The sequence below is a fragment of the Staurois parvus genome, unplaced genomic scaffold (assembly GCF_062004578.1).
Source record: "Staurois parvus isolate SC_StPar_1 unplaced genomic scaffold, SC_StPar_1.0 ptg000264l, whole genome shotgun sequence".
In the NCBI taxonomy this organism is placed as follows: Eukaryota; Metazoa; Chordata; class Amphibia; order Anura; family Ranidae; genus Staurois; species Staurois parvus.
Genome location: NW_028318060.1, coordinates 6361853 through 6384660, shown reverse-complemented (window position 1 = coordinate 6384660; position 22808 = coordinate 6361853). Strand labels below are relative to the sequence as shown.

Below are 22808 nucleotides of genomic sequence, written 5' to 3'. Positions count from 1 at the left end.
GAGAACAAATGTCCTCACTGAGGTGGAATGAAGATACTACCTTTGGTAAAAAGGAAGGTGTTGATCTGACAAACACCTTGTCCCTGTGCAAAGCAAGAAAAGACTCTTTACAAGAAAGATCTGCAAACTCGGAAATGCAAATAACAGATGTAATGGTGACCAGAAAGAAAACCTTACATGCAAGACCTTCCAAAGGAATGACTCTAATCTGTTCAAAGGGAGGTCTTTGAGGGACAGAAGGCATGAGGTTAAGATCCCAAGCGGACAAGTCAAACTGGGATATTTATATACGTGTAACTCTGAAGAAAAGTCTTGCTTAGGGATTCCTCTGCAAGAGGTTTCTGGAACCGAATGGATAAAGCAGAAATCTGTACCTTGAGGGTACTCAGAGGAAAAAAGAAATGCCAAAATATATGAGTGATAGAATATTCCCTGGTGGTTCAGCCATCAGTTTTCACACCATGATGAGCAATCTTTCCATATTCAATGGTAAGCCTTGTGGGAACAGGATTTTTCCCTGATTATGGTGGAAATATCAAATTTAAACAAACCTTCAGGACTTGGCTTTTAACAGCCATGCTGTTACAGCCAGTGACTGAGAAGCAGGATGGAATAGGGGTCAGTATGCCTAGTCTGTTTGGAAGAGGCCAAGGTTTGTCTGCCTGAAGTCAGAGCACCACGTTCTTCTGGGCCAATTTAGTGCATTAAGAATCACCAGGATCCTTTCCTCCTCTATCTTGCGCAGCAGTCAATGGAGAATCTTCAAGGAAGAAAAGCCATAAACCAGTTTGAATTGAGCCCAAAGACTTAACAAAGCATCTACTGTGAATGGAAACAAACTGTTAAGCCTTGGTTTTGAGGTTGCCTGAGAAGAGCAGAAAGATCCCTTCCCTGAGCAGAAGTAGTAGCCGTACAAGTGGGAGACTTGGGCTTTTTCTTGTGGGGTAGGTGTATCTTTCCCCCAGTGACTTCATTCATAAGCTTACTAAGGGAACACCCAAATAGGTGTTCACTATGAAAAGGCATGCACAGAAGTTGCTTTTTACAAGTGGGTTCAGTAGACCAAGCTTTCAGCCACAGAATATACACACAGGGGACATTCTACAGACTTGATGAATTCTCTTGCATGTAAAAACACAAAACAATAATGCTGAGTGCATCAGCTGCAATTATTCTAGTAGAGAAGGGTCAGCAAAGACAGTTTCTTGCTCTTAATTTATCTGGCTTGTCCAGTTAGCAATATTTGGGCAGACAGACATAACAGTAATTGCTGGCTGCAGGGCTGGATCTGCAAAAGCAAAAAAGATATTTAAGAGGGTTTAAAAAAAACCTATAAACAAAAAACAGTGGGAACTGTAAAGAGTTTGTTGACAACTGGAAAGGTAGAGTCCACTGTGGAAATTGCCTATTTCTCCTTAAAATCCTTTCCCATAGGATCAATATCAGCTAATATAGGAGGAGTTAATACCCTCTCAGGTTTGTGCCACTCACCGTAAACTGCGCAATCAATCTGTGCATGTATGGGAAATGTCATTGGCTTAACCAGCTTCTTAGTGCCCATAGGGACTTGTTTTGGCTGTGGAGAATAAGGTGCTGCTTGGCCAAAGATTAGTGCACATTGCATCAAATAATGTTTCCACAGGAGAGAGCTTTTGCCATGAGGCCATAGTTTATACCCTCATAAAAAGCAGGGGGAGGAAAACCCTTGGCCATCTCCTGCTACAAAATCAAGATCCTCAATACTTTCATCCTTAATATCCTCAAGTTATGGATGTTCAGGTTCTGATTACTGAACAGGGGGGATAGAGAATGTGTAGCTTTTATAGCCTTCAGAAACTGAATTTTCTAGAAGTACCAAAAGCTACCATAAGAATTCAGACACAGTGGCAGAGTTCAATTACCGGTTCTAAAACTGGTGTCAATGGTAAGAATAGTACCCCACTATTTGTATCAGTAGGGGGAATAGTGCCCCATCATTAGTACCAGTGGGAGGAATAACGCCCCATCATTAGTACCAGTGGGAGGAATAATGCCTCATCAATGGTGTCAGTGGGAGAAATAGTGACCCAAAGTCTGCAGTTTAGGGACCACTACTCTAAAAGGTCTACATATGCATGGAAAATGCTTATCAAAATACTATGACAATTTGATGTGCATCCAAGTCATATGAATGTTAAGTTGCCCTAGTATGTAATGATAATCAATTATAGATGCTACTGTTTTGTATAATCTTTTGCTGAATAATAATTATTTGACACAAAAGATATGATTCTTTCTTGTACATTTTACATAGAACATACTATACAGCCAGGTGATCAGTCAAACGGCATTTTCTTAAAAAAATGTGTACAAAGAAGAAGCTTAATGTGTTATTGCAGATGAAAGATACTTATCTTTCATTGAACCAGTTGTTGAATTAAACAATATCACTATCTGTATAGCCACCTTCATGCTGGTTTCTAAAAAGCATTAACATTCTTTCAAAGCCACTTTCTGAATATAATTTGTGCACCCAGATTGTCAGGAATGGACTTGCCAGTAATGGTGGGATTCACCTGCCTTGTGGGCTGCAGTACCAGGGCTGGCCAGCGGGTGCTCTCAGCAATCAGAGACTCAACCCTGCAGTCAGCCAAACACCTGAAGCTGATTACGGAGGTGTATTTAAGGGATGGCCAGACCTGCAGTCTGGGCCTTGGTGTGTGTTTTTCCATGGCTTGTGACCCCGACCATTCTCTGCCTGACCCCCTGTACCTACCTGCCCGTTAGTTGCTGTACCCGGCTCGTGACCTGACTACTCTCTGCCTGCTCCTCCTGTTCCTACCTGCCCGATTGTTATTGACCCGGCCTGCCTGACTACGCTTGCATTGTATGTATTGTTATCTGTGGGTGGTTTGGTTTGGTTCGTTGCACTGTTTTTATGTTTTAGTATTGCACTGCGTTTTGTATTGTTAGTATTAATAAATTATATTGTTTATAACATATCTGAAGCCTGCGTTTCCCTGCGTCAGTTCACATACCTCTGGTCATACCCGGAGCCCTGACACAGATACTATAGGTAAACTGATGCTTTCACAACCTGAGCTTTTATGCTATAATATCAGAACTGCATGCAAACTGCAAAGGTAAGGTAAAAAAAAAAAATCTACTTGGTAGCTGAAAATATGCATGCCATAACCCCACTGAACAAAAGCATATAAAAATTCTAAGACATGAACACTCATGATTCCAATGCAATATTTGTATATTTCCTTCAGTATTTAAAAGGCATTACACATTTTTAGTTTATCTGTTATTTATCTCATTTTAACTCCTTATTATGATTACAGCAATGCAAATAATATAACATGCCAGAATACATCTTCAAAATTACCTGTGTTGGAGGTGCAGAGGATACAGGAAGAGGGTTAGAGATCATCGGACCAAATATATCCAAGTCGTCATTTATTGTGCTTGTGGTAGAAGTGCTTCCATTTGCAACTGGTACTTCAGCAGGTGTGTCTGAAGATGAAAACACAAAAGTATGAACAATTTATAAACATTCACAAGAATTAAAACACTAAACAATGAAATCTATAAATACAGCTTTTAAAAAAAAAAAAAAATATGGGAGGAACTGGGATTTTAGAATGTTTCTCTTGTAATATTAACAAATATTAATCAACAAAACCATGAAAAAAAGAAAAAACAAAAAAAAGGTAAATTTTATCCGGTCAGCTTGAAAAACAAACAATATCTACTTCAACACCAACAATTAACCCTCTATACTTGCTGTTATAACCTGCCTATAACCTTTCCTACTTGCTCTTGATTTTGCCCACCATGCCTTTATGTAATGGTCATTCTTTCCACCTAGTTAACTACTCTTCTTCCGCTCTGTATTTAACTGTAGGCCTCTGATTACTTTACTGGGAGTTTTCTGATCAGACCTTCTACTTACAAGATCTCAGTAGCATGCAGAAAGCACAGTACACACTATATTATACATTTCTGCCAACAGAGATAACCGATAACATGTGAAGTTTGCACTATGCTCTTTGCCTGCTAGAAGGACCTACCAGGTAGCAAATTTACTCACAGTCTCTTGATAGATTACTAAGTCCGTTACACCTGTCATTTTACTAAAAATCATGTGTATTGCACCTTAAAATAAAGTGTGTGTGAATGATAAACATTTTATAGCTAAAGCTGCTTATGAAATATGATGTAACTTTTTTTCTTTTTTGTTTTTCTTTTAAACAGCACCACTTTTTTTTATAAGCCCTGCATTAAACGTTTAGGTATATAGCCAAGGAGAAATTGTCAGTTTACAATCTACATTGCTGCTGGAAATTGTAGGTAATTTTTTATAATGTGCAAGCAAACAAACTGCAAGCATACTTGCTCATTTTCCATTTATGGAACTGGACACTTTATGCTTTTTCAGGGATAATTATGACATTTGCAGAATGCCATTTCATTGCAAGCATAGAAGGATGCTTAGTGTAAGAATCATGGAATAATCAGGAATTATGGATTACCAATTACTAATATGGTCAAGATAAAATAGGGTAGATAGTTAGATGCCCATGTACACAAATATATATTTTTCAAATACAGGTTTTTTTCTGTTTTTTTTTTTTTTTTTTAAGAATGAATCAATAGAGTTACCAGCCAGAAATTACATGTATATTTCAAAAATGTATCGTAATTATCCATAATGAAATAAACAAATCTATTGAAGCAAAGGTACTCTTCTTTTCTGCATTTTTACTATTCTGTGAGTGAGAAAACGTCAGCTAGTTAATGCTATACAAATATTGTAAAAGTAAAATCTATCTACAAGGTGAAGTGTGTACCTAAAGGATTAGTACAGCCAAAGCTCGTTTTGGCTGTACTTCTCCTGTAGATCAGAGTGCAGTTCATGCTGCACTGCTGTGACCTGTTTTCAGCTGACTGAAGCCCCCTCTTGGCTGACGTTACTCAGCCAGTCCAGGCTAGTAAAAGATCCCGACAATAAAGTCAGGATCTACCCCAGAGTCTGGAGCAGCACCTGGCTCAGCCCTCTCAGCGAGCCCCTGACAGTCAACACTGTCTGCTCAGAGCAGCTGTGAAAACTCATGTGATCGCTGAGTTCTCACACTTCGAGCGGGCGGTGGACAGATGCAGCATCGGACCTATGCTGTATCCACCTAGGTATGTATAATTGAGGTGGGGGGGAAGGCAATACTTCTCTTTGAATGTTTGCTGTGGAGTTAACACATGACACTATGGGGTTTATTTACTAAAGCTGGAGAGTCCAAAATCAGACTCCCTTCTGCATAGAAACCAATCAGCTTCCAGGTTTCACTGCCAAAGCTTCATTGAACAAGCTGAGGTTAGAAGCTGATTGGTTTCTATGCAGAAGGGAGTCTGATTTTGGACTCTACAGCTTTAGTAAATAAACCCCTTTGCGTCATCCAAAGAAAAGTTTATTTTTACAATTCATCATGTAATGACCTGCACTTGGACTTTTCACCGTCTTTTAGCAGCATTTTACAAGTTAATTTTCCAATCCAAATAATTCCTGCCCCAGTGGCATTTATAATAGATTGTCCCTACACACGATATAACATGGGGTAACACATTGTAAGGCAGAAGCCAAAATCCAGGGCTCCTGTGCTGGCATAAAGAAACACGCACCACTATGCCACTGCAAAAAAAAAAAAATGAATGTCTTGCTATATTTCCAAATTAACAAAATCTGCTACAAAATGGAAAAAAAAAGTGGAACAGGCTTTGCGATCCTTTCACAATTCTGGTTAGCCAGTCTTGTGATTCACACAATATGCCCATTGCATAGCTAGCAGATTGCTACAACTACTCAAAACTGCACCTCTTCTTGGGTCCCCCACTGGCACCCCTGGTTCTTCCTCTTCTCAGTGTGCCACCATAGGAAGCCATTTCCTATTGTGACAAACCTGCGTGCTTGAACCCGAGCCCCAGCTGCCCGTGTCCATTGGCCCGGCCCTGCCCCTTCATCAAAGGATTGGACCGACAGCAGTGTGAGTTAATGGTCTCCACTGATCTCAGGAAAGTCAGGGAGGAGAGGGCCGCTGTTCTCATGCACAGTGATGGATCGAGATTGCGCTTAGGTAAGTTTTGGGAAGGGGGGGGGGGAAGGGGCAATACTTTAACCTAAACATAGACTTTACAACCACTTTAACCGTGGGATGGTTGCATTCTTGCTTGGTAAAAATATATAACGATGGATTTGAGGAAGTTATATTAAAAGCATTTTAATATATATATAAATAATGATGGTAGTTTTGGTATCTGCCACATGCTCACTTTGAAGAAAAGAATGAATAAGATGGGTTAATGCAGATAAATTGGATGTTTTTATTTGACCATTACAATACAAGAACGTCACAAAATAAAAGGATCTTTATTGCATTACAATGATCAAAGCTTGACATCTGTCACTTTTATTGTTGACGTTCTAGTTTTCATCCCATCACGTTTCCTGCTAGTCACAGTGCACTGGCTCACTTCATAAATGAATGCACAGAGGGGACAACAAATGAAATGAGCAGAACAGATATATTCAGCAAACAATGAATGTTGCTATAGTAATGAGAGGAACTAAAGCTTTGTGGCTCTTACTTTCAGAGGACTCATTTTGTTTTAACAAATGAAACTGGAAAACAAATTTCTGTGACTACAATGAAAACCCTAAAGAGATATCAATGAGATATGCTAGTCAGATTTTGCCCCTTGATTTATTAATTTTCAATTCATTTTCAGAAATCTAGAAGCACACTGCAGTTGAATATTTACATATAAATCAAAAGCAATCAGAGTTGGGAATGAAGCTACCAACTGCTGGAAATATTTTTATCGTCAAGCTGAACGGACATTTGATTTGCAAGATTCCTGAAGTTGGTTACCCCAATTGTGCAAAATGCAACACTATACTATTAAAGCAGATGCTTAACACGAAAAAGAAAAAGCGCAGTGAATTTCTCTTCAGGAGTTTACCCATGTTCAGAAAATGGATTGGAGGCTTTTCCTGTACTCTCTTCATAGCTATAAACCATGTCTTTTCCAGGAAACCTTCCACTGCAGTTTATAGAGAATGAAATAAAGCTGCAGAACTAAAACTAGTTTTTCCAGGGGATGGAAACTGTATGGCCCAAAATACACAAACAATTTTCAATCATGCATCGCTAAAAGTTACTGAGGCCTGAAAGTGGATTGCTGCATTTAATTACATGCATTTGTCTCTATAGTGTTTACAACACCACAACAGTGTACAGTTAATCACAGGTAATTGCATTTGTCTTCAGCTGTCTAGTGATCCTTATAGTCAATGGGTGTGACTACATGCCACCAATTTCGAAGAAAAGTGAGTCATAAGATTAAAGTTACCCAAATAGCTTAGGCTTTAGGCTCTTATGTGAACTGGGTTAGAGGTTACAAACTATTAAAGAATAATTAAAGGAACACTTTGAAACCACATCAGATCTCAATGGGGAGAAATATCATGCTGGATATCTATACTGATATAAACTGGGTAAAGTGTTAGGAATGTAAAGATGGCCCATTGTTTGAAGGAAATGAAAATGATGAACCTACAGAGGACTGAATTCAAAGGCACCCCAAAAATCAAAGTGAAAAAATTATGCAGCAGGCTAGTCCATTGAATTAAATTTCATTGCAGCAACTCAAAATGGTACTCAGTAGTTTGTATGGCCCCCACGTGCTTGTATGCATGGTTGATGTCAGGGCATGCTCTTAATGAGACGACAGATGGTATCCTGAGGTGTTTACTCCAGGATCTGGACCAGGGCATCACTGAGCTCCTGGACAGTCTGAGGTGCAACTTGGCGGTGACCGAAACATGATATCCCAGAAGTGTTCTATTGGATTTAGGTCAGGCGAGCGTGGGGGCCATTCAATGGTATCAATTCCTTCAATCCTCCAAGAACTACCTACATACTCTCGCCACATGAGGTCGGGCATTGTCGTGCACCAGGAGGAACCCAGGACCCACTGCACCAGCGTAGGGTCTGACAATGGGTCCAAGGATTTCATTCAGATACCTTATGGCAGTCAGGGTGACATTGTCTAGCTTGTAGAGGTCTGTTTGTCCATTCACGGATATGCCTCCCCAGTTCATCACTGACTCGCCACCAAAATGGTCATGCTGAACGATGTTACAGGCAGCATAATATTCTCCACGGCTTCTCCAGACCCTTTCATGTCTGTCACAGGTGCTCAAGGTGAACCTGCTCTCATCTGTGAAAAGCACAGTCTCAAAGTCAGCATAGCGTAACCATTCCGCATGAAGGAGTAGCAGAAAAAAAAAAAAGTTGGGGAGCAGGAAACAGCCAAGTCAAATGACAGCCTCTCCTTCAAACATAGAGCTTTCTTTGCTGCATTAGAGTAGTATCACTTCTGCTTTGCTAGCTACAGTGGGTAAAATAAGTACTGAGCATGTCACCATTTTTCTAGTAAATATATTTCTAAAGATCAGAGTTCATTAGAAGAGGCCCATGGAACATTCAAGATTTGTTTCTGTGAAAGAATGGGCCAGAAATGAGATCTGAGCAACGCATGTGACTAGTTTCTTCATACAGGAGGCGTCTTGAAGCTGTCATTACCAACAAAAGATTTTGTAGGAAGTATTAAATAAATTTCAGTTTGCATATTCATTACTTTTTCCCGGTGCCATTCCATTTTATTACATATAAATTAATTTCTGAACATTTCATTTTATTACATATAACTTAATTTCTGACCTTATTTGTTTTGGTTTCTTTGTATGTGTGGATTACATGGGTTTGTTTCAGACCTGTGGTGAAAATGTCATGTCAATAGCACCTTTAGAAATACATTTACCGAGAAAAATGGTGACGTATTCGATACTTGTTTTACCCGCTGTAGGTGTGTCAAACTAAACTCCCTTCTTGCCGGATATTGCCTCAGGCAACTGCTGAAAACCAGAGAAAGGCATTCACTAGTGCCATCTCCTTGCTAGCTGCAGTTTAAGTGCAATGTATGGTTTACATTTTTAAACATTTTTTGAAGCGTACAACTTATACACTGTATTCAGGTCCCTGCACAGCAGTGTAGTGCTCAGTGTTGCAATGACCTACAGTGTCAATACAGTGTACTGTGGAAAAAAGTCAGCATGTCTGAAAATTTTTTCACTGCACACAACGCCAATGTTGTTTAACAGGGCACAAAGAAAACAATGGTTTTCTATGTGCCATGGATGTTACTGGCATTTATCTAGTATGGAAAAATGCCTGTCATCGCACACAGTGTGAATGGGCCTATAGTCAACAGCAAAGTACATGCAACCATTAATCACAATGGGTGTTAGATGTATGCCTAATGGTTGTGGGTTTGCCCTAGGTTTTTACTAAAGCGATCTATTGTTGAACATACTTGCATGTAAAACCACTTAGATGTATAGTAAATATTGGCACCCCTGCATTTCTGTCAGGTAATACACCACTTTGCCCAGAAAATTGTTGCAATTACAAATGTTTAGGCATTCTCATGTGTATTTCTTTTGTTTGTATTGGTATGCCACAAAAAAGCGGAGAAACAAAAAGCCAAATCTGACACATTCCACGCAAAACCTAAAAAATGGACTGGACAAAATAACTGGCAGCTTCTCAAAATTGTAAGAAATAATTGCATTCCATGTTTGTGATGTTCCTGTAATTTGTAATTACACTCACCTGTATCAATTAACAGGTGCTGCCAATATTGAAATCACACCGGCAACCATTTAAAATGGTGAAAAATTCACTCATCCTTTCTGTTGTGCGACTCTGTGTGCCACGTGGAATATAGAGAACAGAGAGAGCAGAAAATAATTGTCTGAGGATTTGAGAACAAAAGTTGTGGAAAACCATGGACAATCTCAAAGTTACAAATCCATCTCCAGAGATGTTGATATTCCTATGTCCACTGTTCACAACATTGTCAGGAACTTTGCAGCCCATGGCACTGTAGCTATTCTCTCTGGACATAGACGTAAGAGAAAAACTGATCAAAGATTGCAACTAAGGATTGTTCGGATGGTTGACAAAGAACCTCAATCAACTTTAAAAACAAATTCAAGCTGACCTTCAGGCATAGGGTACAACGGTGTCAGCCTGCACTATATGTAGCCATCTGAATGAAAAGGGACACTATGGTAGAAGACCCAGGAGGACCTCAATGCTCACACAAACATAAAAAAAGCCAGATTGGAGTTTGCCAAAACTTACCTCAGAAAGCCAAAATCCTTTTGGGAAAATGTCCCGTCGACAGACTAAATACAATTACAGCTTTTTGGTAAAGCCCATCATTCGACTGTTTTCATAAAAAGAAATAAGGCTTTTAAAGAAAAGAATACAGTCCCTACAGTTAAACATGGTGTTTTGGAGCTGCTTTAGGCACTGGATGTCTTGATTGTGTGCATTATGAAATCTGAAGACTACCAAAAGAATTCTGATGTGCAATATAGGACCCGCTATCAAAGTTGGATCTCCATCAGAGGTCATTGGTCTTATAGCAGGACCAAAGCACACATCAAAAAGCACCCAGAAATAATTTAACCACTTACCTACCGGGCACTTTCACTCCCTTCCTGCTCAGGCCAATTTTCAGCTTTCAGTGCTTTGAATGACTATTGCGTGGTCATGCAGCACTGTACATAGACATAAAGAGCTTTCTTTTGGTGGTATTTAATCATCACAGGGTTTTTTTATTTTTTGCTAAATGAAAAGAGACCAAAAATTTTTGAAAAAATTTGTTATAAAATTTTGCAAACAGGTAATTTTTTCCCCTTCACTGATGTGCGCCGATGAGGCTGCACTGATGGGTACTGATGAGGCGGCACTGATTATCCCTGACACTGGCACTGATGGATATTGGTGGCGCTGAAGAATGCACTTGACTGCCTCTGATTTTTAAAAAACACTTGCCGATTACCAGCTCTCCTCGTGCTGTAACAGCATGAGGAAAGTGCAGCTGATAACCAGCAACTGTATTTACATTGTGATCAGTTGTGTCATTGGACACAGCTGATCACAAGTTAACAAAAGCGCGGTGATTGGCCCTTTACCTTGTCATGAGATCAGCTGTGTCTGACAAACACAGCCATCACGGAGTTTGCCAGGTGCATGCCTGAGGGGGCGCAGTTCTGGAGGACATCATATGGTGCCCTCCCAGAACTAGCTGACCACGCTGTAGCCGTCATTCAGCTATAGCCCAATCACCAAGTGGTTAAGACAAACCACTGGAGAGTACTGAACTGGCCATAATTGAGTCCAGATCTCAATCTCAGAGCACCTGTGGAGAGATCTGAAAAACAGCAGTTGGGAAAGGTACCCTTCCAATCTGTCCTGCTTACCATCATCATTGAAAGTTAAAGTAAAAAAGTCCCAAATTCTGAGTTGTCCAAGGATTTTTTTCTCAATTCATGTTTGGCTATGGGACAAGAAGTGAAGGGAAATCTCTGTAATGGGAGACAGGTAGGACGAAAAAAAAAAAAAATCTAATGGGTTATAACCCTCCCTTACCATATCCAAAATGAAAAAAAAAAAAAAAAGTTTTGCTTCTTGCCATTTTAAAGACTGGCTGCTAACAGAACATGGTACAACATTCCAAGTATGCATGAACTGTGCAGTACAGCAACAATGCGAGAATGTGCTACTCAGATACATGATGTGTGGGTGGCTGCTTGCTGCCATCCTTTGCCATGACTATGGAGAATTCAAGTGAATGTGTTCTGAGTTATTATACATAATAACAGACACCATTAAAGATGCAAAAAGTGCTCTATAGTCCTTCAGGGCATTATAGATTTCACTGCACCATCTAGCCCAAGAGCATTCACAGAAAATCTATTTTACATGTTGGACTCTGCCACACAATACTGGTACTGTATTCACATAATAGGTCCACCTTCAAGTACCGAGTAAATAAAAAAAAGTCTAGCAATTATAGTGCACAGAAACAAAACATCCCAGTGATAAACATGTTTGAAGCGACATTTATAAATAATAAATGCACTTTGTAACGCTGTTGGTATAAATTTTCATATTGATTAGCAGCCTGTGGCGATATGCAACAGCATCATTTCTCTTCTGGAAGATGTCTCTGCAAATGTCTCTTCTAAGCTTTTTGTTAGTAAATTTGCTGCCTACAGTATGATGGTCACGTCTCTAAAGACTGTCAAACCAATAACTTATTATAAATTGCTTAGTTTAATCAAATGTCAGTCAATGTTTATACTGCAAAGAAGATAAACAAACAACTTTACTTATTACAACCAAACACAACATAAGAACAGATATTATTTATGTGGGGCATTTTAGGAAATAGTTACTTATCAGATGTTCATAGTGATAACGAAGGCTGGATTCACACCCCTTCTGTGGCATATAGCATGTGTTGATGGGCACTGCATTGCATTCATGCGAGTTTGGTTTGATGCGTTGCATTGATGTGTGGGTTTTTGTTTGCAGCAGGAACCAAAATACATTATTTTTCTTTCCCTAACAGGTGCTGTAGCATGCTGTGACACTTTGCGCTGCATTTAAATGTGGCATGTTCTATATTCACCTAACATTTACCAAAAGCAAAAGGTATAGAACTGGCATGAACGCAGTCTTTCAGAAACAAAAGATTTGGGGTTGATATTTCATCGGGCTTTCATTAAGAAACACAAACAAATGAATGTAGTGTGAATGAGGCCCCAAGATGTGCAGTCACAGTCCATTGAACTAAATGAACCCACACCAGGAACTAACTCTCTTCAAAGGTGCAATGGAGCCGACAGTGTGAACCAAAGGCTTATACTGCATTTTAGTTTTGTTGCTGTATACCCTGCACTCAGTGTTAGATTTGCATCCAGGGAATCAATAACACATCAGTTATTACATGATCAAAATGAGTCGCATGCAAAACAGTTTCACAGAGTGTGAATACGGATGGGGTGCATTGTAAAGGCAATCTTTTACAAGCCAACCAATTTCTGATGAAAACAAACTATTGTGTATAGGTACCTTTACAAAGAATACAGCAATTATGACTTGTTATGCTATGTGTTTGTGAACTAAAAAAAAAAATTTTTTTTTTTTCCTCTCCTGAATCAGTATCTCACCTACCGATGAAAATGACATCTCGCTATCCTGGGGCTATGAGGCAGATGGCTGAGCAGCAGGAAAAATGTCCAAGGTTTTGAAATGCTCAAGAGGCAATCAGAATCGCAAAGTAAGCATGAACTGCAGTGTAAGACAGGTAATCATGTAAAACATACTTCATAGCATGCCATAAAACACAGCAAAATGGGATGGAAAGCCATTTTGAAATATTTTCCCTGCATAATTTACTCCAAAACCGCTTATAGGCCATTTACATTTTCCAGTGGCCATTTTCATGACAACACTGTAAAGCATACAATTTCCTTTAAATGGAAAATGAAGCCAACAGAAGTTCAATAAAATAAGTCTTTGTATTGTAATACATTATGGTTTTGCAGGGAAAAAATATGTTTGTGCTATGAATGGCTATCACTAATTACTGCTATTGTTTAAATGGAACAGGTAACATCACTATGTAAGATGAGACAAATATCGGAATACACAAAGGCTAGTTAGACGTTCAGATTAGAATGCAGTCATTCATGCCTATTATTCATTAGTCAATATTCCGTTTTAGTTATAGTTCTCCTGGCCTATCACTACAAATGTCCCACTGTGTGTACTGTGGATAAACCAAGATGCACTCATAGCTCATTACTGCTATTAGCATTTACCACGTCCTCCTATCAGGTCAATAAAAAGAAAGAATAAGACTGTTTGCAAGACTGCTGGTCCAAAATGAATATCCAAAATAACCATATTTAGATGAGCCATTGTTCTTTACCCAATTCAATACCGGGCAATTTTACACCTTCCTGCCCAGGCCAGTTTTCAGGTTTCAGCGCTCTCACACTTTGAATGACAATTGCGCGGTCATACAACACTGTACCCAAACTAAAATTTTATCATTTTCTTCACACAACTAGAGCTTTCTTTTGGTGGTATTTGATAACCGCTGGGGTTTTTATTTTTTGCTAAATTAACAAAAAAAGACCCAAAATTTTGAAAAAAACACGTTTTTCTTGGTTTCTGTTATAAAAGTTTGCAAATAAATAATTGTTCTTCATAAATTTAGGCCAAGATGTATTCTGCTACATGTCTTTGGTGAAAATAACCCAAATTAGGATGTATTTTTTAGTTTGTAGGAAAGTTATAGAGTTCACAAACTATGGTATAGATCTGAATATTGATCAATCCTGAAGTACTGACAGCCAATCTAATTTCTTTAGGTCCAAGAATGTCAGAACAGTACAGATATCCCCCAAATGACCCCTTTTTTGCAAAGTAGACAGTCCAACGTACTTCATTAGACGCATGGCGAGTTTTTTGAAGTTGTATTTTTTTTGTAATAATTTTTCGGAAAATGAAAAAATTAAAAAAAATTAGTTTCACTATTTTATTTTACATACGGTCACCAGTGCAGTACAGCGTCATCATACAACTGGCATGGCGGTGATCAGGAACACTGACTGGTGACAGTATGAAAAAAAAATATATATATTTTTTTATTTTTTTTATTAATTTTTTTCTTTTTTTTTTAAGATTTTTTTTTCATATTTCACTACGACCAAAGTAGTACAATGTTACCATAGTACATTGTACTACTTTGGGGAAGTCATCAGTATTTTTTTTTTACACAATTTGATTATAGCAAAGAATTACTTTGCTATAAGCAAGCATTTACCTGAATGCCATCGATTCATTCTGGGTTTTTTTTTTTTGTGCTTAGCTGTGATTTGGCCACAGCTAATCACATGACATGTGCCTGTGATTAGCTGTGACCATTCGCAACTAGACACTAGTATACAATGGATGGCATGAATGAAGCCATCCATTGTATACAACTGTTATGTGACCTGCTGTGATTGGTCACAGCACGTCACATGGTACCGGCAACGGGGACCGATACTCAGATCTGTCATCGGCCGTGTCCGAGGTACACGGCCGGAGACAGATCACACCTCTGCGTGGCTCTGCAGGAGCGCAATCTGTGCATGTGTGGGAGAACGCCATATGGCGTCCACCCGGAACGTTGATGACATTTGCCAGCCGCCATTCGGCCATAGGGCGGGCGGCAAATGGTTAAAACTGATTTCCAGCTTTTGATGATGTTTGCATAGTCTGCACAAAGCTGGAACTATTACCAAATTATTACAAACAGTAACAACTTGCAGAGCCTGTGAGCGCTGTATAAACTATATGTAGCTTCAGCTACAGTGCCTTGAAAAAGTATTCATACCCCTTGAAGTTTTCCACATTTTATCATGTTACAACCAAAAACGTAAATGATCTTATAGAGATTTTATGCGATAGACCAACACAAAGTGGCACATAATTGTGAACTGGAAGGAAAATGATAAATGGTTTTCAAAATATTTTACAAATAAATATCTGAAAGGTGTGGCGTGCATTTGCATTCAGCCCCCGAGTCAATACTTTGTAGAACCACCTTTCGCTGCAATTACAATGCAAGTCTTTTTGGGGATGTCTCTACCAGCTTTTCACATCTACAGAATGAAAGTTTTTGCCCAATCTTCTTTGCAAAATAGCTCACGCTTTGTCAGACTGGATGGAGAGCATCTGTGAACAGCAATTTTCAAGTCTTGCCACAGATTCTCAACTGGATTTCGGTCTATAGACTTTGACTGGGCCATTCTAACACATTAATATGCTTTGATCTAAACCATTCCATTGTAGCGCTGGCTGTATGATTAGGGTCGTTGTCCTGCTGGAAGGTGAACCTCCGCCCCAGTCTCAAGTCTTTTGCAGACTCTAACAGGTTTCCTTCTAAGATTGCCCTGTATTTGGCTCCATCCATCTTCCCATCAACTCTGACCCGCTTCCCTGTTCCTGCTGAAAAAAAGCATCAATACAACATCATGCTACCACCACCGTGTTTCACGGTGGGGATGGGGTGTTTAGGCTGATGTGCGGGGTTAGTTTTCCACTACACATAGCGTTTTGCTTTTAGGACAAAAAGCTCAATTTTGGTCTCATCTGAAAAGAGAACCTTCTTCCACATGTTTGCTGTGTCCCCCACATGGCTTCTCGCAAAGTGCAAACGGGACTTCTTATGGTTTTCTTTCAACAATGGCTTTCTTCTTGCCACTCTTCCACAAAGGCCAGATTTGTGGAGTGCACGACTAATAGTTGTCCTGTGGACAGATTCTCCCACCCGAGCTGTGGATCTCTGTAGCTCCTCCAGAGTAACCATGGGCCTCTTGGTTGCTTCACTGATTAATGCTCTCCTTGCCCGGCCTGTCAGTTTAGGTCAACGGCCATGTCTTGGTATGTTTGCAGTTGGTCCATACTCTTTCCCATTTTCGGATGATGAATTGAACAGTGCTCCGTGAGATGTTCAAATTAAACTTCTCCACAACTTTATCCCTGACCTGTTTGGTATGTTACTTGGCCTTCATGATGCTGTTTGTTCACTAGTGTTCTCTAACAAACCTCTGAGGGCTTCATAGAACAGCTGTATTTATACAGAGATTAATTTACCCACACAGGTGGGCTCTATTTACTAATTAGATGACTTCTAAAGGCAATTGGTTCCACTAGATTTTAATTAGGGGTATCAGAGTAAAAGGAGGCTGAAATCAAATGCATGCCACACTTTTAAGATATTTGTAAAAAATTTTGAAAACCATTTATCATTTTCCTTCCACTTCACAATTGTACATATAGTAAGCAGTGGGCTATGAATGTCGGACATGCCCAGATTCAAGTCTGAACCAACCTGAGTGAGCCTGCCAGAAAGCTGTCACCCTTACTGGGCCAGTCTTAAGTGGCCAAGGCATTGCCTACTCCACAGTCACATACTCCCCTTAAAGCAGAACTTTAGCCATTAACAGTTTGATAATTAATGTTCTTTAACCACTTCCCGTCCATCCTATAACAGAAGTACTTCTACTGGGCTGCACGGGTGCACAAAGTCACATATATATATATGATTTTGCAGTCCTGGGGTAGGGGGAGGGGAGTTTGTAATCAATTGTAAACAATGCAGTTCTCCCCCGTCAGCTCCTGCACACCATACAGTGTGCTTACAGTGACGCACTAACACAGCACACTATGTAAAAAAATGGACACAGTTGACCCTTTGATCGCCCCTCATGTTAACCCCTTTCTGCCCAGTGCCATTAGTACAGTGGCAGTGCTTTTTAATATTATTGGTGTTACTGGGGATGTCAGTGACACCAAGTCAGTTCCCCCCACTGTCAGAATGCCCGCTGCAGTCCCGCTATAAGTTGCTGATCGCTTCCATTACTAGTAGAAAAAAAAATTCCCAGTATATATACGCCGCCATTTGTAAACGCTATAACGGTCACGTAAACCAACTGATTTACATATATATTGGGATTTTTTTTTCAGCAAAGACGTAGCAGAATACATTTTGCCCTAAATTTATGACAATTTTATTTATTTTTTTTTACGGTTGTGTTTGCATTTTATTAGTGTTTTTACAGTACATGTAGGGGGAAAAAAAAGCTAGGAAAAGCTGTCAAGAGGGTTTTAGTAGTGTTTGTGTTTCTGCTGGAAAAATGTTCCCAAAAACTCTACAAAACTATTTTTTTCTGCTCCTATACGCTGAATCTTGAAAAAAGCTAATAGCCTAAAACAGTGTGCATGGAAACATAAGATAACTATTTAGCTTCTAGGAGCAGAAAAAATGCTGATAGCTTCTAGGAGCTTAAAAACGCTAGTATGTATGAAGCCTCCCAGTGCTGAAGGTCCCAGGTTGCTGCCAAGCAAGAAATGAGAGAGAATTATGGAGATAAGTGTAAGTTATGTGTAAGTCACCCTATGCCTGTTAGGGGTACAGGGTGAAATGTCCTGCTATTGTGTAGACATGTATAGGTGGGGTTGTTCATTGTTTACTGCCATGTGGTCCCATTGTTCTATTGTGTCTTGCTTGCCAGCAAACTATTATGGGATGTATGTGTATTGTCTACTGCCATGTGGTGTATCCCATTGTTCTATTGTGTGTCTTGCTTGGGAGCAAACTATTATGGGATATATGTGCTTGTATTGGCTTGGTGGGGGGTGTTTCCGGCAGCCCTGTGTATATATCTTGTATCTATGTTAAAATTAAGCAGTCCATTTCCTGTTTTAATACGAGTCTGGTGCTGTCTCGTCTTGTATGGTCAGCGGTGGTGTCCGTGGATCTGTGGTCAGACAGGGAAGCAGGAGTCTAACGGAAATACCCTAGTGTAGTCGGGGTCCGGTTGCTTTACATTGGCGGCAAGCGGTGGGATTGTGCTTCCAAGCTGTGAACACGTCCAAACCACCACCGGGATTGAAGATCAGGAAAGGAGACGGCAGTCACCCAAGTGGAGATATGGACCTGGCATCAGAGCTCCCAGGGCTACTGCAGATCGTTCTTGCAGCATACCCCAGGACTGTGTCTACGGATCAGTACCTGGAGCTCAGGCAGCGGTTTTGGGAGGTGCTTTGGAGAGGAGCCCTCCAGGTTGCTGGTATGAACATGGGCAAGTGCTATCCAACCCCAGGGGAACGGGCCAGGGACCATCGGAAGTTACGGATGCCATTCCTGGGAAAGCGACCCCAGGAGCAATGGGTGACTGAGTTGGACAGGCTGGTCCAGCAGGAGATAGAGCTGGACAACAGATATCGGGCTCTGCAATGGTACGCAGAGCAGGAATATTTAGGGGTGACAACAGAATGCTCTCCTGAGGGATATGACTTTGGTGGCCCTGGATTGCTGTGGGAGAGCCTTACAGATCATTTTGTGTTTGGCGATGGAGAACCTACCCTGGAGGAGTTGCGAGAAGACAGAGAGGCTATGTTCGGTCTCACAGCTTGAACCAGATCTGGAATACCTGCTGAAGAAACAACTGCATCTGGAAAGGGCATACAAGCAACTGCTAAAACCTATTCGGCAGCATGCCCAAGAATCGGCAGTGGAAATTACAGAGACTGGGGATTTGATAGACTTCTCTGCTGAGGAAAAACAACTTGGTAAGCCTCCAGCAGAAACACTGGCAACAGGGCCAAACATTACTGAACTCTGCCCAGCACTGGTAACATCTTCTGAGTTCCAAGGACAGGAGATGGTAAACCCCTATCTCCAGACACCAGTTCCAGAGACTGGGGATTTGATTGACTTTTCTGCTAAGGAGGAACCAACCGGCACGCCTCCAGCAGAAGAGCTGGCATCAGGGCATGGCATGGTTGACCTCTGCCCACAACAATCAGCACTGCAGGAGCTACAGGAAGAGGATGCAATCGGCACCTCACAACGGCAGCTTGAGCTGATGTCCGTGGATGGGACTTCGGTCTCCACTGACACAACCCCAGAAAAGGGTCTAGCATTGGGACAAGAGGACATCAGCGTTACTTTGCAAACACTAGGGGATGTCCATCAAGTCAAAATGGATGAGACTACAGTCGCCCCCTGGATACCCTAGGGATGCTGGGCAGTCGGCCCAGATCCCCCACAGCATGATGGAGTGGGCCCAGCCACCCTGTCTTCTCTCCAGTGGCTGAGAGGACTTGAGGGAGAAGGACCAGTCCATACTTTTCCCCAACGGTGGGTATGTTCTACGAAAGAGGCAGAGGTTGGCTGTGTGAGTAATGCTTTGTGTGGTACAATTTGTTTGGGGAACTGTGTGGGTGCTGGCATGGGGGGACTGGAAGTACAGACTAACTTCAGGAGTCCATCCGTCTGGGATTTTCTCCTGCGTTAGTCTCCTGCCGAAAGGGGAGATATGTGACGGGAGTCACTTTGGGTGGGGGCCCATGGAACACTGCCCCCTTTGGAGAGGTGGGGAGTCCCCTGTCTCAGCTCCCCATCTCCCTATTATGTGCAAGTCACCCTGTGCCTGTTAGGGGGTACAGGGTGATCTGTCCTAATATTGTGTAGACATGTATAGGTGGGGTGTGGGGGTTGTTCATTGTTTACTGCCACATGGTATATCCCATTGTTCTATTGTGTGTCTTGCTTGAGAGCAAACTATTATGGGATATGTGTGTTTGTGCTGGATTGGTGGGGGGGGTTTTCCGGCAATCCTTCCCCCTGATGGGACGGCCTGCTGATGTGTTTCCTGTTACTGGGTGTATTTCCCCGCCCTGTGTATATATCTTGTATCTATTTAAAATTAAGCAGTCCATTTCCTGTTTTAATACGAGTCTGGTGCTGTCTCATCTTGTATGGTCAGCGGTGGTGTCCGTGGATCTGTGCTCGGCCAGGGAAGCGGGAGTCTAACGGAAATACCCTAGTGCAGTCGGGGTCCGGTTGCGTTACAATAAGTTACTATCCTTGTAGGTTTAACTCTTTTGTATCTCCCTGGTAGCAGAGTTTGTCCTGTCATCTCTCCTGCTTCTCTCTCCTTAGTCTGTTTTTCCTCAGCACTGTTTTTGTCACTCCTGTTGCCTTCTTCCCCCTTCAGCAATAGTAGATCTTAAAGATGTCAGCAGATCAGCCTTTAGTGGCTCTGATTTTAGACAGAGATGAGAATAGAGGGCAACTAAGCATGTGCAGAGGAAGGCAAGACAGTGCCTCGCTGTATTTTAAACTGTGTAGGCACTTATTTTTAATGTTTTAAACAGCTATACCTGCAGAAGGGGACAGCCCGAAGTGATCTATCAGGACTTTATTTTCTGGCTAAAGTTCCACTTGAAGTAGCATGCAGCAGTGGTATACTGTATATTACATGAAATCCAGTCATAAGTCTCCAAGATTCCCTTCTTCCCTTTCTGCATGATCTGGTTTGATTTGTTAAAGCTGATCTCAAGCTTTTAATGAAGTTTAAATACTTAATTTGGCCCAAATAAACTATTGCCGTCATTAAAAGTTGCAGCAGCTGTAATATCATGTACCTGGTGATGGAGGCCAATGGAGAGAGGGCTTCCCTTGCGGCTAAGTTCCAGACTCCCCTGAGAGTGGGACAGCGGGAGTCAGGCCGAAAGTTGCACAGGTCGCCTGTAGGTGTGCTGGTTGGTGGTCCACTCAGGAGCACAGTTGGTGCACGGGGATAGGTCTGCAGGCTGGAGGCGCCTGTGCGTAGTATGCAAGCCTTCCGGGATTTGGATGCTTGCTGGTTAGTCAGTTCGAGCCAAGGTCAGGTACCGGGTGGGAAACAGAACAGACGTGGTCAGGTGGGATAGCCGAGGTCATACACGGAGGAGCGAGAGAGAGTATCCTTTAGCCAAGCCGAGGTCAGATCAGGGGGGTCAGTAGAGCAGACAGGTCCAAGTACAAGCCGGGTCGGAATCAGGAAGTCACAAGGCACAGGAAACAGGAACAAACCACGGGGAGCTAGAGATCATCCAGCAACCAGAGGAAGTCTCCTTATAAAGGCCGCCTGGCACCAGACTGAGGCTGATGTGTACTTTTGCAGCCATGTAGAGTATTGGCAGAAACGCCAGAACTTCTGCTGTGGACAGGACCCGGACATGTGAGCACTGCATAAAGGGAAATTAAGCCTCAGCTAGAAATACAGTATACAGCATTGTGTATCAGCAGTGGGATGGGAATTTCTAGCCCCACTCCCGGAACAAAATCAAGTTGGGCTGAGCATATATAATTTTATGAATTAATACGAAGCTTCCTCTGGTTGGCTGAGTAAGAGATTGTGACATCATCCACCTGCCTCTTCCTTACACTGGTGGCCACTGCTCAGCATGTCCCCTTCAGTGGTGGCCACTGTACAGTGTGTCCCCAAATTAGAGGTCAGTGTATCCTCATATTGTTGGGTCATTGCCCAGGTTCTCATCCCATCCGCCCTCTTCGAGGACCAAATAGGTTCTGCCCCAAATCAGACATTGCAAGATGACAAAGGACTAAAAGTTCAAGATGGAATCAATGTTGGGGTTTAAACTGTAAACTGGTTAAATTCCCCTGCATCCATGCACTGGCTATGTGAGTTACCCAAAAGGCTCAGGAAAACCCTACTTTAGATGGAATTAGGGGGCAGACCATCATGCAGTGGCAGATTTATCCACAGCCTTAAATGTCTTGGTTTTCTACTGGTGATGAAAACCCTTGGAACCCAAGGAGCTGTAGATCTACACAGTTGATCTTAAATAGCGTTTGCTTTACTATGATTTTTACCAGCAAACATTCGCAAACATGTCTCCCATTAAATGTGAAAAAAATTTCCTTCACGCTTCCTCCACCATTGAACATATAAGCCAAAGCACTATGGATGTGGACAGGATTACAGGAGAAATAACCTTGGTTAATATACGCTATAAATGATGACTGAATAGCAAGAAGACCAAGTCGCAAGGACCCTTATGTTCCAGCAGTGCTGTCTTACTTACTTAATTACTGAATGAACAGACAGATCAGGGTCCTACGCCAGCACACCTCAGCATCCACCTAATGCTCTACTTGCCTGATTTTGGAATGGCGCCACTTTATAGGACAGTTCTGCCACATTACATTTCCTCTTCTAACTGTATTCACAGTCTGTCATGAGGGGTCACTAACAGACTGCGTTTTTATCCAGTCTGAAGAAAACCACCTGGGTAGCCAGACATGATAAGATTTTCTGAAATTAATTTAACGTTAGTCTGGATAAGGCACATTTGATTTGTTAAAGGTCTTGACATTTTATTTGCATGCTGCTGCGTGTATATTGGAATGCAGGGTATAATAGTTACATTTACCATTCAGACTCTCTATACCTAGCGATGAATATATTAACATTTTTAGCATTGCTCACCTTTCAAAGT

The 22808-nt window shown here is 41.3% G+C and overlaps 1 protein-coding gene across 2 annotated transcripts in view; it reads right to left on the bottom strand.

Annotated features, from left to right (window-relative positions):
- Positions 1 to 22808, bottom strand: part of SMAP1 (small ArfGAP 1) — a 369562-nt gene that overhangs the window by 65375 nt on the left and 281379 nt on the right. For both annotated transcript variants that reach the window (XM_089681336.1, XM_089681337.1), the window contains one exon: positions 3371 to 3498. In XM_089681336.1, coding sequence (XP_089537462.1) covers positions 3371 to 3498 — 128 coding nt within the window. The remainder of the gene's footprint in view (positions 1 to 3370; positions 3499 to 22808) is intronic.